This window comes from Coffea eugenioides, chromosome 4 (assembly GCF_003713205.1).
Source record: "Coffea eugenioides isolate CCC68of chromosome 4, Ceug_1.0, whole genome shotgun sequence".
Lineage (NCBI taxonomy): Eukaryota > Viridiplantae > Streptophyta > Magnoliopsida > Gentianales > Rubiaceae > Coffea > Coffea eugenioides.
The window spans coordinates 18,276,027-18,292,290 of record NC_040038.1 but is presented as its reverse complement, the minus strand read 5'-3'; the positions used below and the strand labels follow the sequence as shown (position 1 = coordinate 18,292,290).

General features: G+C 36.1%; 2 protein-coding genes across 2 annotated transcripts; both read right to left on the bottom strand.

Annotated features, from left to right (window-relative positions):
- Positions 1-3,448: 3,448 nt before the first annotated feature.
- LOC113768473 (rhomboid-like protein 14, mitochondrial) lies at positions 3,449-9,256 on the bottom strand. Its single transcript, XM_027312850.1, has 2 exons — positions 8,858-9,256; positions 3,449-5,061 (listed from the first exon to the last, which is right to left on the bottom strand). Exons 1-2 carry the CDS (start codon positions 9,077-9,079, stop codon positions 4,285-4,287), a joined length of 999 nt encoding a protein of 332 aa, XP_027168651.1. The 5' UTR covers positions 9,080-9,256; the 3' UTR covers positions 3,449-4,284.
- Positions 9,257-13,681: 4,425 nt separating this feature from the next.
- LOC113769170 lies at positions 13,682-15,854 on the bottom strand. Its single transcript, XM_027313638.1, has 3 exons — positions 15,139-15,854; positions 14,538-14,994; positions 13,682-14,380 (listed from the first exon to the last, which is right to left on the bottom strand). Exons 1-3 carry the CDS (start codon positions 15,852-15,854, stop codon positions 13,682-13,684), a joined length of 1,872 nt encoding a protein of 623 aa, XP_027169439.1.
- Positions 15,855-16,264: the final 410 nt, after the last annotated feature.

Genomic DNA, 16,264 nt, shown 5'->3' with positions numbered 1-16,264 from the left:
CGCAGCTCTTGAATTTTTCACTTGATGTTCAAACTTTGAAAGGCTCAAATCATCAAACAGTACCTAAGTTCAGCCAACTACACATTTATGATAGCAACAATGCTACTCAAAGTCAACATTTGGTTGGCCTTAGGTCCCTAGAGAAGTTAGTTGTTGGCGGTTGAAACCTCACTCAAGTCAATATCAATCCCAAGGGGACACCAATACCTCAATGCCTTGTGAGAATTAAGAATTTGCTGGTGTAGTGGATTAACCCATTTGTTTATCCCTCAAATATCTGAGTCAGAGTCGAATTCCACTTCTTCACCCTCCTTTGCTACTTGTCCTCCTCCTCCTCTTGAGGTATTGCAAGTATGGCAATGCCGCAATCTTATCTCCTTTCCAATTGATTTAACCCGAACACATTCTCTCTCTTCCCTCAACATATCAAAATGTGACAAATTAATTGACTTGCTTAAGGGGAAGTTTTGTTCTCTTACAAGCTTGAAAATGTTAGAGATTGGACCATTCTCAAAAAACACAGAGTTGCATTCCTTCGCGCGCCTCTTTGATGCTCTCCAACCACCACACCACTTGCCCTCTCTTTTAAGATTACGTCTGTTTGGATGGCCTCATTGGGAATCTCTGCCAGAGTAACTTCCGCACCTCTCTGCCCTAACATATCTTAGACTAGATGGTTTTGGAGTAAAATCATTGCCCGATTGGTTTGGAACGCTTTCGTCTCTTGAAACTCTCGACCTGTGCAAATGTGAAAAGCTAGAAAATTTACCCCCTCACCAATCTATAAGAAGTCTCGCCAAACTGAGTCGCCTATGGATTCAAGATTGTATCCTTCTAACGGAAAGATGCATCCCAGAGAGTAGCAGCAGCAAGGACCCCAATTCTGAGTGGTCCAAGATCTCCGACATTCCTGATATTTGGATTGATTGGCAGCAAATCAGAGGCTAGTGATATCAGTTTCCCCTAATCTTTTCTTAGTAATGATAGTAGTAATGTATTGATAATCAAATATTTAATCATGCAGCCTAACTTCTGCTGAATAACTGTTGCAAACCATCTTTTCTTGGTCCTCTAAATTTGTGCTTTCCAGGGAAGGATGGGATTTGCATAGGCAATTTTGGGGCTTCACTGAAAACTCTTTGTGCTTTGTATGAGGAAGATATCAATATCCTTTTTTTTAAGAAATCTTTTATATACTAGTAGTGTATATGCTACCGGATTTAGATGCACGACACATATATAAAATTTGATATTCAAATGTCGTGATATTCATCCAATCTCGTCAGTGTATAAGTTGAAGTTACTATCAATGAAATATGACCATTAATTCACAATAATAATCTTTTTACAACATACACATATTTTTTACATTGAGAAACCATTTTGTACTCATACTTATCCATGAAGGCACCTCCATTGATTGGCTAGGACATTCGATCCAATGGACACCTTGCAGATGTTAAGCAATAAAGAAGTTGCGGTACGTTAACCAAGATATCGATTACTTCTAATTACTTCGAAATGAGTACCAAAAAGAAAATAGTTTGGACTGAATTGGAGGTCTAGACTTTTTGGCTATAATAGACCTCAATCAATAGTTTTAACTTTAATTTTGCATACACAAAATATAAAATTCATATACAACTTCATGATAGTTTCTCTTTTCTATGCTATTTCGCATAGCTACATTGCAAATCTTATAAAACTTGGAGTTCAAGGGAAAAAGGTTAAGACTGATGGAGATTATGAGATCAATTTCTAAAGCATTGTTATGCATGTAGGCCCATCCATTTTTTATCCATTAATGCCCAAATACTTATTAACTTGAATGCCTCATTTGGCAAATAATTATAGTTAGTAATTTTTTCTGTTCTTGATAGATTTATGACTCCAACAACGGCAGTGGTTAATGCAAGAGATTATTGGCGGTAATACCTGAACATTTTTCTAAACTCATTGGCATAAACTCACTGCAAAACTAGCAACGAAAGGCTACGTGGAATGCAGCATTGCTCTCATCAATTTGGATTTGCAGCACTATTGCCATCTACAAGAGTCATTAATCTCAAGCCACTACTAGAATAGATATCATTCAATTTCGAACATGTAAGGAAAAAGCTAAATGTAGACAACAAAGTAAGAAAAGCAAAGAGTAATTGCCTTTGCTGCCTATTGCATTATGCTTTTCGGTAACTTTGCTTCCTTTTCATGCTGCTTTTTTTATCCTTTCTTGCAGCATAAGGAAAAGAACATTAAAAAATTGAACTACGGTCTAATTACGAAGAGAAAAGCATAAAACCACCATTAATTTGTGTGCTTCTCATTTCGTTTACTCGTATATACAACTCTTTCTCACCTTGAAATTTACAAATTGCACGAAAAAAAGCTTGATCCTATAAATAAACAGTTCAAGTTCAAAGATAATATTAGACTCATATGATAATCAAGTTGAATACGAATATGTTCACAAACTATTCCAATAGTTCATGAATACATATATAATTTTAAAAAAATAAATAAATACTAGTATAAATACATTTAGTATTATCAAATATACATTGTATTTTTCTCAAAAACAGGAACTTTATATAATATTATTATTACATTTTTTCAAAACAAAGAAATACAATTAAACTTAATCTAACTCATGTATTTTTTTTAAAAAAAAATGTAATTAAATCATTTCTAAACTCAAATTTGAACTCAAACTCGAACTCGATCTCAAATTCAGACTCGTTTGGTTTAACGAGCCGAAATCGAATTGAACTTGAATATTTATATGAATTAGCAAATCAAATTCAGGCAATATTTATAGCTCATCTAATATTCGATTGATCTTGAACCTTGTTCGTAAAATATATAAACTAAGTCTAAAACACCAAAGTATTCGACTTGATTTGTCTTGTTGAAAGCTCTAATATAGACTATAGATTGTATTCCCAAAAAGAATAAGGGAAGTTTTTTTTGTAAATAAAAAACATGGAAAAGCAAAATAATATTGGTTTTTCCACATGAAAAAATCACAGCCAATTTGAGTTATGATGATAAGACAGCCAATGAAATCTAATCATCTAAATTGCATCACAAAGGACACTGCATTGAAAAAACTAAAGGTGCCATAAAACGGAAACAGGAGAAAAAAGTTGTTTAAGAAAAACGATCTAGATAATCTTTCAACAAGTAAAACTATCTAACGCTTATTTATTGAATCCTATAATCTTGAATTAGACATGAACACAAGCAATATATCCCTCTTATGTGACACACCTAATCAGGGACTTATTTCGTTTTTAATTTGTGTTAGTAGTTTTTATTTGAATTATACCCATTCTAATCTTTCTTATCTACTTGCATTTTGAGCACAATGGTATAGGCATTTTAGATTTGTTTTCTTGTGTGCAATAGTAAGTATGCAACGGTAGTTAACCTTCAACTTCTTCTCAGTGACTACCAAAGCAAATTTTCTAATTTGTCTAAATTTCAATTACTATTTTGTTTTAGAATTCAATGGTGCAGCAAATAGAGAAACGGGCCGCATTAGACTGGAAATGATTGTGCATCTTTCCCTTTTGTTTTTGGTACCGCATCTCCAACATGACAGAAGCCTCTTTTGTTGACACAGGTCGTATGCCATTGCAATATGTACAAAAAAAACTTCAATCCGATGCACCCTGCCCCTTGATTGCACTTAGCTTACATAGATAATGATCCGCTATCAACTACCTCCCAATTGCCGACACCCTATTCCTCCAGTCCCCCTCAGTTCTCACCCTCCTAGAGCGTAATTCCACTGGCATGTCACGTTCCCCCTCCTCAACCCCCTCAATATTTCTCTTCAAAAGATACATGGAACTGCACGCAGAATCAGTTTATCATCTCAATTTGAACCAGAAAATGCGAACTGAAATGCCAGAGGAAGAACTTCACCTCTCTATCATCTCCAAGATTTGCCAAAAATTGCAAAGCCAGTTGAAACTCTCGCTGAATGATTAGTCAGAGAGAGCCAGAACGACAAAGGGAATGAAAAAGCATGTGTACGACTTACAAAATATCAACCTATACAATGTCACATTCTTCCCAAGCTAAATCGATATTTTTGGTTAACCTGTTGTATATGCAGTTTGGCTAACCTACTGTATAGGCGGAGGATACGCACATCTGTTGATCTAGGTAACCACCTACACCAAATCTTTAGTTAACGTTTCTCTATAGGCCTCATTTATCTCTGTGACAAGAATGACTTCCCATATCAACAACGGCGAAAATTCGTAACCCAGACTCGAATTATCTGTCGAATCTTTGAACTCTTCGACGCCGTAATTCCTCTAAAGAAAGTTCATCAGTCTGACCTAATAACTCAAGAGATGACAACCCATCACCATCTCGACTGGAACCGCACATTTCACAAGTATTTAACCAATCTGAGTTGTCATAAGTACATGCTCTGCATCTCCACACATAAGCCGTTCTTCCCGGTGCCCCACCAACAGTCCCTCTCCCTGAAACTCGTCTCCTCTGAAACCTAAATAACTGCTGCACAAACCTCAGAGGCCAACTAACTACGCTGGTAAGACCTTTTAAAAGCCTTGTCAAAGGATTCGGACCTGAATAAGAAGCTTTTAAACGCAAATACAGAAGACCAGCAAGTATTCCACCAAGGTGGCCCAGAAAAGAGACACCAGGAACAAACATTTGTATGAGAATCAATTCTGCCCATGCTGCAAAACGCGCTGGCACCAGAAGCCCATGCACATATGCATAGTTATCAGACTGGGAATTTAAAATAACTTTCATCCCGAAGAGCACCCCAGAGAATCCCACTGCATACTCATTGTAATAAGGTCTCTCATAGTCAAAGAACACCAAAAGAGATTTGGCTAGTAATAGAGTGATGCCCTGAGACATTACAACTAATGCAGTAACCATGGACGCAAACTCAACACTTCCCATTGAATTTTCTAACTGGATCCCTTTCCATAAAAGCGAAAGCATATTGTAAACGAGGTGAGGTTCACCAATATGGTAGAATGCCGACAACACCAAGCGCTTGAGATCCTTGTGCTGTTAACAACAAACAAATTAAAGATTCAAGTTGCAGATGCAAAAACATATCAAAGAGAGGTCAGACATTTCAAAGCCAAGCAAACAAAGTACAGAAAAGTTCTCATTCAATCGAGAGGAGTGTAAACACTACATAATATCTTTGGGGACATTATTTTATTGATATCATCAGTCATGGATCACCAATTCATAATAATCATAAGTCACTGCCCCAATAATTACTACTTTATGGATCTCCAGTTTATATCGATCTTGATACAAAAATACAAGGTGAAATTATGAAATCCGTTTCCTCAATTTAGTTGATCTTAGCTAGTTCACGTAAACTACTTCTGTTGATACACAAATATGGTGAACACACAGAAAAATCTTACAAACTGACATGCCAGTTCAGATGCAAATAAATGTCTTAACTGTAGCCATGCTTTATAACAACCATGCCCAAGTGTACATTGCACATTATGAAAACATGACTTCCTTTTTCAAATCATTTTATCACAAGATAATTTGTTGAAATGAATGTATTAACAGTTATAAAAGAGAATATCAAGTACATTTGCTGAAGCTAAAGATGATATTGTACCAAATAATATGGAAGACAACGGCCTAAAACTAAGGCTAAGATCCAATTGATGCTAATGCATCTTCTAGCTGCACTGCACTTGCAACAACTATAGTCATTCAATTTGCGTGCTGGGCTAGATGCTCATGCTAAGGCCAAAACTCAACTTTGTTTGAGCTTAAGCCTGGAGTTTCACTAGCTCCCTGCAGATGATTTCACCAAAAGCTCTCAGCAATAAATTTGGGACAACAATTTCCAACAAATGATCTCCCACATGTTTCAATGCACCAAAAACTATTTCAGATCCACTTTCTATGCGAGAAGAGAGACTAAACCCACAAATAATTTCCCACAAATTTTCAATGCACAAACATTTATTTATATCCACTTCCCATGCAAGAAAAGAGACTAAACCCACAAATGATTTCCCACAATTTTCAACACACAAACAACTATTCCAGATCCACTTCCTATGCAAGGAAAGAAATCAACTGCTTGTTTACACCTCCTTAAAGGGAAACTAACTCCATGAAATACAATCATGGAACTTAAAACAAATGAAAAGGTCACAAAGCTATGGCATCAGGTGATAACATTCTATACCAGACATACAGAATATTACAGCTTGGTAGTTGAATCTAGCTTCTCCACAGCTAAAGGTTGCATATACTGGAATAAGAGAGAGTAGAGAAGAGAAGATGGTCACTTGAAGCTTGGTTTGTTAATACTGTCAAATAGTAAGGCCCTCTGAGACAGAGTGTTGGTTCAGGATAGTTATCAGGTCCTTCATGGCTACATGATCTCAATTAGAATTGCACTTAATCCCAACAATATATAATACAGCATAGTTTGAAAGCTTCTAGAGATACTTTAGCTTGAAAAAAATTCAGTAAATAAAGCTTTATCCTCAGACGAGTACCAAGCATCTTGCTTTAATCGCAAGCCCTCGAAAAGGTAAATGAGATCATTGAACATGAAGTGTTAATAACGTTTTTCAGGATGTTTTGCAATTCTAAATCATAAGAAAGTGGATTGCTCAGTAAAGACTGGAAATCAGACTTTTGTTTTCATATTTTCAATATTATTCAATCTCTTTTTTTTAGACTAATTCAACCAGGACATTAGAAGATATTGATTGATGTGAAATACGTATGCTTCGAACATGAATGTCTGGTACATATTCCGAATAACAAAGAGGAGATAAAAACACTAGAAATGGTGAAAATACAATCATCAATGCAGTATCCTTTTTCACCCCTGTTTCCCTTGAAGTTCAATAACCATGGAAACATTGGCACTACAAAAGTAACTTAAGACTAGTTCTACAAAACTCATCCTTTTAGGGCCCATTTGGTTCATGGAATGACACAAGATTGGATTAATCATCCTGTGTCATCCCATGTTTGGTTGCATTTTATACATGAGATTATACATCCTAGCTAACCGAATTAATCCCCTATTCATGGGATAAAATAATCCCCTGGGGGAGATGGGATTAGTCATCTAGGATAATAAAATTTTAGACTAATTTATCCTTACAAAAAATACAAATTTATACTCATATAATTATATAATCCTACTCTCACATGATAATATAATATGAATGGACTAATTTGCCCCTACTATTTAATTTTAAAGTTTTTTGACTAATTTGCCCCTACTCCCAATATAACAATCTTTGGACTAATTTATCCTTATGAATGATTCAAATTCAAATTAGCTATTATATAACCATACTCTCACATATAATAATATCATAATAAACAGACCAATTAGCCCTTACTAATTCTATTAAAAATTTTTGACTAATTTGCCCCTATTCATTATTTTAAAAATTTTGACTTACCCCTATTAATTGATTTAAAATTTTTGACTAATTTGCCATACTAACATCATAATAGGAGGACTATATTGCCCTTGAACTAAATTACCCTTACTAACCTTATTTTCTAAACGAAATTTATATAAATATATAATCTTATCAATTGGACTTTGTGAATGAGGACTTCAATAAACTCAAACTCGATCCAAAGAAAAATCTTCTGTATTAGCCTAAGTTCAGCTCATTGAAAGCTCTTAAATGAGTTAGGTTTTAATCGATTTAACCTTAATTTAGCCAAAATTTGGTCCATTATTTAGTTGAATATCCAATTTGGGTTCAAAAACTTGGTCAAAATCTATTTTTAAGGACCCGAATGGGCTAAGTTTAAATGAATGCGAATTTTTATATATCAAAACCCTTGATTTACTTTATAATTATAAAGTTTTAAACTACTCTATTTTAATAAAATTTATAAATATTAAATTATTTATTAGATTCTTTTATTAAATAATATTAAATTATTTTATTAATATTTTATAAAATACTAAATTATTTTATTAAAAAGAATCTACAAATTAAGGGATACTTTGGTCATTAAAATAGTAATCCATCCTCATCCAATCTCCAACCAAACACAGTATAGGAATATTTTCCAACATATCCTATCCAGCCGACAACCAACCAAAAACTAGATAATTTGGATAAATCCCAAAAACTTGGATAATTTGGATTATTTATCCAGGGATAACTCAACCCAAGATTAATAATCTGACTCATCCCAGGATTAGTAATCCGAGATAAGTCATCCCATCTCATCCAGTCCATGAACCAAACAAACCCTTAATGATCAAGGCCTCCTGAAACCCCTTGCTTGCTGAGGTCTTATAGTAGGTTTAATCATTAAAATAAGAGAATAAATAAATCTTGTATCTTGATAAACTAATTACCGGCTGAAGAAAAAATCTAACTCCTTCAGAGCTATGGATACACCGAAAAACACTGCATTAATGATCTAAACTCATAAAAAACACTCCATTAATGATCTAAACATTATGAGTTTCAAATCTCAACATCATCAAAATTCTATACATTTTCTGAGCTTAATACGATAATTCATGGCAAGATCAACCCAAATATCCAAACATGTCCCCCAAACAACAATTTCCATTAATCGCACGCTAATTTAATCCCAACTTAACAAATTATCCTCCAAAGAGGCATCATGTTTCTCATCTTCACTTTCAACCCACCACAAAGCATCCCATTTCCACAAATAATCTAATCATTCGAAAAATAATATGCTAGAGTTACCATATTCCGAAAAGCAATTAATCATCAAAACAAATCATATAACTAACCAACAGATTCCGATAGAAAAAAGAGAATAAGCTTAAGGAATAAACGGGTTTTACCTTGAGAATAAGGTCAGGATTGAACCAGACCTGGTCGAGGGTAGGCAGCATAGCATCGACGAAACCCGGTCTCCTCAAGTAAATAAGCGTATTGGCGGCCACAAGTCCAGCAGTGACGGGGGGTTTTCTCTCCAGCCTGCAATACTCGCTCACGGCGTGGAGCGCCAGAAACGCCAGCATCCCACCACCTCTACCTCTACGGATTCTTCCTCCTCTGTCCATTTTAGTATACTGAAAACCCTAGCAGCAGATCCTTCCTTGCCCTAAGCCTTGAGAAGAGCGGCCTCTGGTGGCTTCTTATCTTAGTTTTGAAGCAATTATAAGGGCTGTTGTTGGTTGGGGAAACTGGAATATTCTAGAAACCGGTTGTTTCTTCGTTTCTCGGGGTTTCCAAGCAGAAGACCCTTTTTTTTTTTTTTGGGTGCCTTTTCCTTTTTGGATGAATTGTTACTTGTGCACCCCAGAGCCCTAGAGTATAGGGTTGAAACTTGAAAGACGCAAGTTTCTCAAGTGGGTTCGACTTGCTAAGAGAGCGCTTGAATTTGGTTCATTAATTAATCAAATTAAATTTGAATAATATTTTATATTTGATAAAGTTTTGGTAAATAGTTTTTTAGATATTTGTCTAAAATTTTACTATAACTTACTATAGAGGTTGTAGAAAAAATTTTTGAATTATATAAATTTTAAAATATTTTAAAATATAATGTTTAAAAATTTTGAAAAGTTTTTTGAAATTACTGTAATTAAAATTATTTAAAAAATTTGTAGCAGATAAAATTAGACAAAAACTTATTTGTCAAACAAGGCCTCAAGTTGGTCTCGAACTCGGCTCAACTAGCATAAAAGTGAATTTTACATATAAAAAATTCAAATTATTCGAAAAGTAAACAAGTCAAATTTGAACACAAAGATATTCAACTTGTAACTTTTTTCTACTTTTCCTCTTCTCCGACTTCTTTCTATTTCTTCTCCTCTTTTCAAAAGCCTTTCCAAAAGGAGACCATGGTATAGTTACCCTCTCATGAATTTCATTTTATTTAATTTTGTTTTTCTAATAAATTCTCTTCTAAATTTTCTTAATAAGAGTTTTCTATTTCTTATAGGGATTCCTAACGAGAATTTTTTTTATTTCCTAGGGATTCCTATGGAGATTTTGTGTTTTTTTTCCTTTTTTTTTGTTATACTTAAATTTATTTCAGATCTGGTTGTCTGGTCTAAAATTTTTTTGGATCTTAGATTTATTTCGACAAATGTCATCATTATTATTGGAGTTCAAGACCATTAATTGCATAGACGGGAGTTGCAGTGATTTATTTGTTAGAAGATAATTTTGAAATTTTTGTATTTTATAAATATGTTCATAATTTTTTTTGGATCCATTGCATTTGTTAAACTGCATATTTGTAATTTCTAGTACATGTTTAACCGACCATTAGGACAATTATATAGATCAATTCATGTTGGACAATTTCCAACAATGAAATTTGCTTTTTATAAAAAAAAAGGTGTTCTGACTTGTTTAAACTTGTTTAATTTTGGTAGCAATTATGCAATGAAAAGATATAGTACCTCAAATGCATAGATCTTTAGATTGTACTTCTATAAGTAATCATGTTATTAGTTGTTTTAATTATTTGCTCTCTCAAGAACGAACTAAGTAAAAGTAACCTATGTCTTATTTCCAAAAAACAAAATAATAATAACCTATGTCTAGAGCACGAGTTGTATCAAAAAAAAATTTCCCTAAAATGAGGTGTTATGATCCCCATCTTGCAAATTCTTGAATGAAAACAGTCTAATCTTACTTAACCGTCCACATTAAATAACAATTTTTTTTTTATAATAGAAAATGGGTAGTAGCAAAATGTGCTTAGATTCCTTTATATAGCTAGAAAACTTAAAGAAAATATTATTTACACATTATTTGTTGTCATTTTCACTCACACTATTTATTTTATCATATAGTCTAATAAATAAAAATTATATGATTAGAATGATAATGAGAATGTGATTAACAAAAATGGGAATACAAATAATTTTCCAAACTTAAAAGCTTACGCAGCCCGAGTAACCATGATTAGGTAGCAAGGCGCAAAAAAAAAAAGGTCTCATTCTCTGCATCTGATCTCGCACAATGCTGACATTATTGAAAGTCTTCCACAATGTAAAACTTGCAAAAACAATACCAACGTTTGTTACAATGTAACAACTTAGCCTACATAAGTACATTAGGAGGAGCACTTGCATCCAATCTAAAATGTTGATTGTTTCACACATTGCAAAACCAGAAAAATTTAATACCAATTAAACAAATGTACTTATTATATAGTGGTCAACTTAAGGCCTTAACTCGAGCTCTTACCATCTGTGAAACCCCAAAACTTTCGATTTTACCTTGCTTTCAACTATTTAATTGACTAATATTACTAATTATTCTATTAGTAGTTTAAATACTTCATTTATTACATTAAAATTTTATATTAAATGTCTTACTTTATTTAAATCACTAAGGGAAATTAGGGGTCCACTAAGGGATAATGGGAGTGATTTGAGGGAGTTACCTAGGGAGAGGTTGTCGAGTTGGAACGTTGGTTGACAATTAGGGGTGTGGAGATAATATAGTAAGAAGTGAGATATGTGAAAACTAACCTTTCCCACCCTACTTGACCTAATAAGAACTTCACTCTTCACCATTGATGGACTCAACAAAAGACAATCCAACTACTAATATTGTGACTATATTACTCTGCCCAAATGAGTACCAATACAGGTAATGATATTAGAAGCCAACTGACTGAAATTGGACCCAACTAGGACTGCAAACGAACCGAACCGCTCTCGAGCGGCTCGAGTCGAGTTCGAGCTGACTCGAGTCGAACTCGAGCTCAAAATATTAAGCTCGTTAGCGAGCTTGAGTATATATATATATATATTAATTTTTTTAATTTTAAGTATTTTTTTTTATTTTTTTATTTTAAGTATATATTTTTTTTTTATTTTTTTTTAATTTTAATAATAAAATTACATATATATCCTTAATATTTTATTATTTATTAAGAAAAATATTATTTTATTTATTTTTTAAAAAATAAAATAATTATTTTTTTTTTCGAACTCGAACTCGGCTCGAATCAAGTCGAGCTCGAGCTCAAACTTGAAATTGTCAGCTCGTCGAGCTCGAACTCGAGTTCGAGTTCAATGAAATTAAGTCAAGGCTCGACTCGATTAGGCCAAAACTCCACTCGACTCGACTCGTTTGCAGCCTTAGACCTAACAACTAAGAAGGTACACAATCTCATGTTTTAAAATGGAGTGGCATTGTGTAAAGGGTGACTTTCTTCACATCTACCGAGAAAACAAGTTGTAGAATATTGAAATTTTTGCTTCTTCCGTCAAAGGCTGGCAGAGTTGAAGGCTTTGCAAATCTTTCAGGAATCCTAGACAACATCAACAGGAACAGAAAGGTGATTTTTGGGTTGCAATTAATTCAAGAATTGGGTCTTTTTTAAAAAAAAAAAAAAAAAGCCTTTGGATTTAAGAGGAGCTTACTCATCATTAGTTAATGATTATTTTGGTTTTGGATTGGCACTTAAACAAAGTGAGAGAATGATGTGTTAGAGGTATTAGAAGACCAAAAAAAAAAAAAATGGAGAGACATGGATGTATGATGGTGATATGGTCGGGAAAAAAAGGGGAATTTATGGATAGGATCTGTCATAGTATCTTACTAGTATTTTGACCCGTGCTATGCATGGGTTCATATTGGAAGGATGGGAAATATGACCAAACACAACATTATTATCCCTTTCTCTCATATTCTCCCCCTTCCTGCCACTTTTTTCACCTCTCAACCTCCTCTCTCCTCCATATTCCCCCACTCTCCTTTTCACTTTCTGAATCTAACTTTTTTGCATCCCTACAACCTTTTCTCGTTCCTTCAAATTCTATCCAATTTTCTCGTATCCCTACAATCCTTTCTCATTTCATCAAAACCTATTTTCTCTTTGCACTATTTCGCTCCCACCCAATTATCCTATCTCTTATCCAATTTTACAGCCCACTTGTCTCCTATTCTACTATTATTTTCATCTATTTATAAATGTAAATGCTAACCTATTTACTTGGCTCACCTATGAATAAATGAGTTTGCATGTGTAATTTAATTGGATTCAAATGGGTGACAAAATTAACTCATTAATTAGTGGATATGAAATTGACAGATTTGGATCACTTATTTTGACTTGATTAAATTAGACGTAGATTCAAACTCAATCATTAGTGGGTAAATTTAAATTACTCTAATAATTATATTCTAATTATTGCAAATATGTATTCATCATTTTTCCTCTTCTTTAATTTCTATTATTTTATTTTTTAAAATTTATCCTACTTCCTCCATTCCTTTCATAAAAGTTTAATAAATTTCGATTGCTTGTATTAATGCTTAATTATTTTTAGATTGTCGTAAAGTGACAAAATTTGAAACTCATTATGATGACCATTTTAGGCTCCTCTAAACAATTTTTTTATGATTTTTTTCTCTTTTTTTAGGTAAAAATTGATTTATTAACTTGATATGTTGATATGATTTACTATTTTGTTGCTAAACAAAATGTGGATGAAAAAGTAAATAAAATTTAGTAGTGGGCCATGAATGGGTGAATGGATAGTCCAAACCGATATAAAACTATATTCATTGACGACTCATCTATTTTGAACAATTAACTAGGTAGGAATATATAGGGTAACCTTTTTTTATAGATTTTTATTTATTAAGAAGACCAAATTACATTGTTGAAGCAGAAAACAGAGCCCAGGGTTCTACTCTCTCACAATTTGTGTTCGAACAAAAGGAACTTCCCTGCTATCTAGAAGTATAACAGCTCTAACATCCCTCGGAAGTTGCTGGAAGGTCATGGTAAAAAAGTCAACCTGAGCCTCCATTATTGCTAATTTATCCACCGTGGCGTTCGCTTCTCTGAATATGTATCTAGCAGTGGTATTGAAGCTCTGAAGCATGGCTCGAATCTGCCGTAATGTGTTACATAACGGCCATTTTGCCAAGGCCCCTGAGCCCAGCAAGTGGGCCAACCCCGCCGAGTCCACCTCTACTAATAGCCTCTGAACCCGAACCCTTTTGCAGAAGAGCAAACCCTGCAGTATGGCCAAACTCTCGGCGGTCAGCACGTCAACATCCCCGAATTCCTTATAGAATGCAAAGATCAAGCCACCATCATGGTCCCGCAGCAAGTCACCTCCCGATACCCTCCTACCTGAAACACTGGCATCCGTGTTCAACTTGACGACATCCTGTGGCGGTGGCTTCCAAGAAATCCGCAACCGCCGTGTTGCCTGTGGCCGCCAAGCAGCAAATAACGCCCCATGGATCATTCGAGTCACCCTTGAAGTGCACCAAGGACCATAAATTTGCCCTCCCCAACTGCTCCACCTCACTGCCCACCGCACAAATAACCCCCTGCGGCTCCATCTGAGTCCCCTCAAACCTTGACTTGTTCCGTGCTTGCCAAAGACACCATAAAATTAAACATGGGAGAGCAGTCCGTATATGATTTGCTGAGACTGATGAAGTAGAAGCAAACCAAGAGAGACACTCCGCCGAGATTGAGGGGGAACTAGTATGAAGAATTCCGAACCGTCTTTGAAAGAATCCCCAAACCTGCTCCGCTACTGCCCCGTCGAGAAATAGGTGAGTCAAGGACTCTTCATGCAAGGAGCAACACCAACACCGAGACGCCAGCTTGATGCCCCGCTGTTGCAAATTTACATCCACCGGAACCATATTACGCAGCACTTTCCACACTAGGAAGGAGATTTTGAGCAACAGGACTCTATTCCATATGAACCTATCAGCCATAGAGAGATTTCTTTTCTGCCGTAGGGCCTCCCACCCGTCTTTGATTGAGAAAACTCCCGATGAAGACCCTACCCACACCATTTCATCCTCCTGGTCCGGATGTAAGGAAACCTCCTGGACCTGGCGAACCAAACCCATCGGTAACCAGGCCTGTAACAACCCAGTGTTCCATCCCCTCTCTCCAAAAAACTCAGCTACTAGCATGTGCGGCGGGTCAACTACACCTACTTTCTCAACCAGGGGCACCTCCAAGAGCCACCTGTCATACCAAAAGTCGACAAACCCTTTACCCAAGCACCACCGAATCCCCGACTCCATAAAATCGCGGACTTGCTGTAACCGTCGCTAGATCCCTGTGGGCCGGCTCACTTGCACCTTAGATGGGTGTTCCCCCTTGATGTACTTCACACGCATGAAATCCGTCCACCATGATCTATTCTGGCGTAACTGCCACCACAGTTTGCATGCAAAGGCCGCACTCATGTCCCCGAAGGATCGCACTCCTAAGCCCTCCTCTGATGTTGGGAAGCAAACCTTCTCCCATGAGGTCCAATGGATACCCTTCAAACCATCCGCTTTATCCCACAAGAAAGCATTGCATATTCTACCCACCCTCTGGAAAATCGCTCGTGGAGGTTGAAGGACCTGCAACAGATACACTGGAATGGAGGAGAGGACATGTCGGAGCAAGACTAACTTACCCCCCGCCAAGAGCAACCGGGAGTTCCAATGAGACAAACGGCTTTGCATCTTTGCCAAAAGTATGCATGTCACTCTGCCTTGGGATATAGGGGCTCCTAAATATACGAAAGGTAGCATTTGCTGTTGGAACTGCAACTTCTCCCGCACCAAGGCAACCGTATCCTCCGACGCTCTGTTAGAGAGAATAAAAGAGCTTTTACCCCCATTTATTCTCTGCCCAAAATAAGCTTGATAACGCGCAAAGAACGCTACCCGTGAATCTAAACAATCTTCTGAACAGCGAGCAAGGACTAGCATATCGTCAGCAAATGCAAGGTACGGGACCCGAGAACCAACTGAGACATAATACCGACTCTCATTTTGTTCGAAGAGGTGTTGTAGCCCTCTCCCCAAGAACTCTGACACCAATAAGAACATAGCTGGAGAGAGGGGATCCCCCTGCCGAACTCCTCTAGAGGCCCTAAAGTGCTCCCCTGGCGAACCATTGATTAAAATCGAAAACCAATTATTCAATACTATTCTAAACATAAGATCGACTGCCTGTTCCTGGAACCCAAACTAGCGAAGCATAAAAATGAGAAAATTCCATTCCACCCGATCGTATGCTTTTTCCATGTCGAGTTCAGCATCAAATTGGAATGGCGCAACTTCCTATCCAGGTCCAGAGCTAGCTCCTGAGCCAGCAAAATGTTCTCTGTAATAGCCCTCCCTGGTACGAAACCTGTCTGCCAGGGGGAGATCAGCCTAGGAAGCATGGCTCGGAGGCGATTCACCAAAATTTTGGAAATCACTTTTGAGCTCACGTTGCAGAGACTGATCAGCCGGTA

Coding starts and splice junctions, on each gene's coding strand:
- LOC113769170 (XM_027313638.1), bottom strand. CDS start 15,854: ATGTTCTTATTGGTGTCAGAGTTCTTGGGGAGAGGGCTACAACACCTC. Junction 14,995..15,138: donor ACGGATTTCATGCGTGTGAA/GTACATCAAGGG, acceptor TTGGTATGACAG/GTGGCTCTTGGAGGTGCCCC. Junction 14,381..14,537: donor ACGGGGCAGTAGCGGAGCAG/GTTTGGGGATTC, acceptor GTCTTTGGCAAG/CACGGAACAAGTCAAGGTTT.
- LOC113768473 (XM_027312850.1), bottom strand. CDS start 9,079: ATGGACAGAGGAGGAAGAATCCGTAGAGGTAGAGGTGGTGGGATGCTG. Junction 5,062..8,857: donor ATCCTGACCTTATTCTCAAG/GTAAAACCCGTT, acceptor TGTTGTTAACAG/CACAAGGATCTCAAGCGCTT.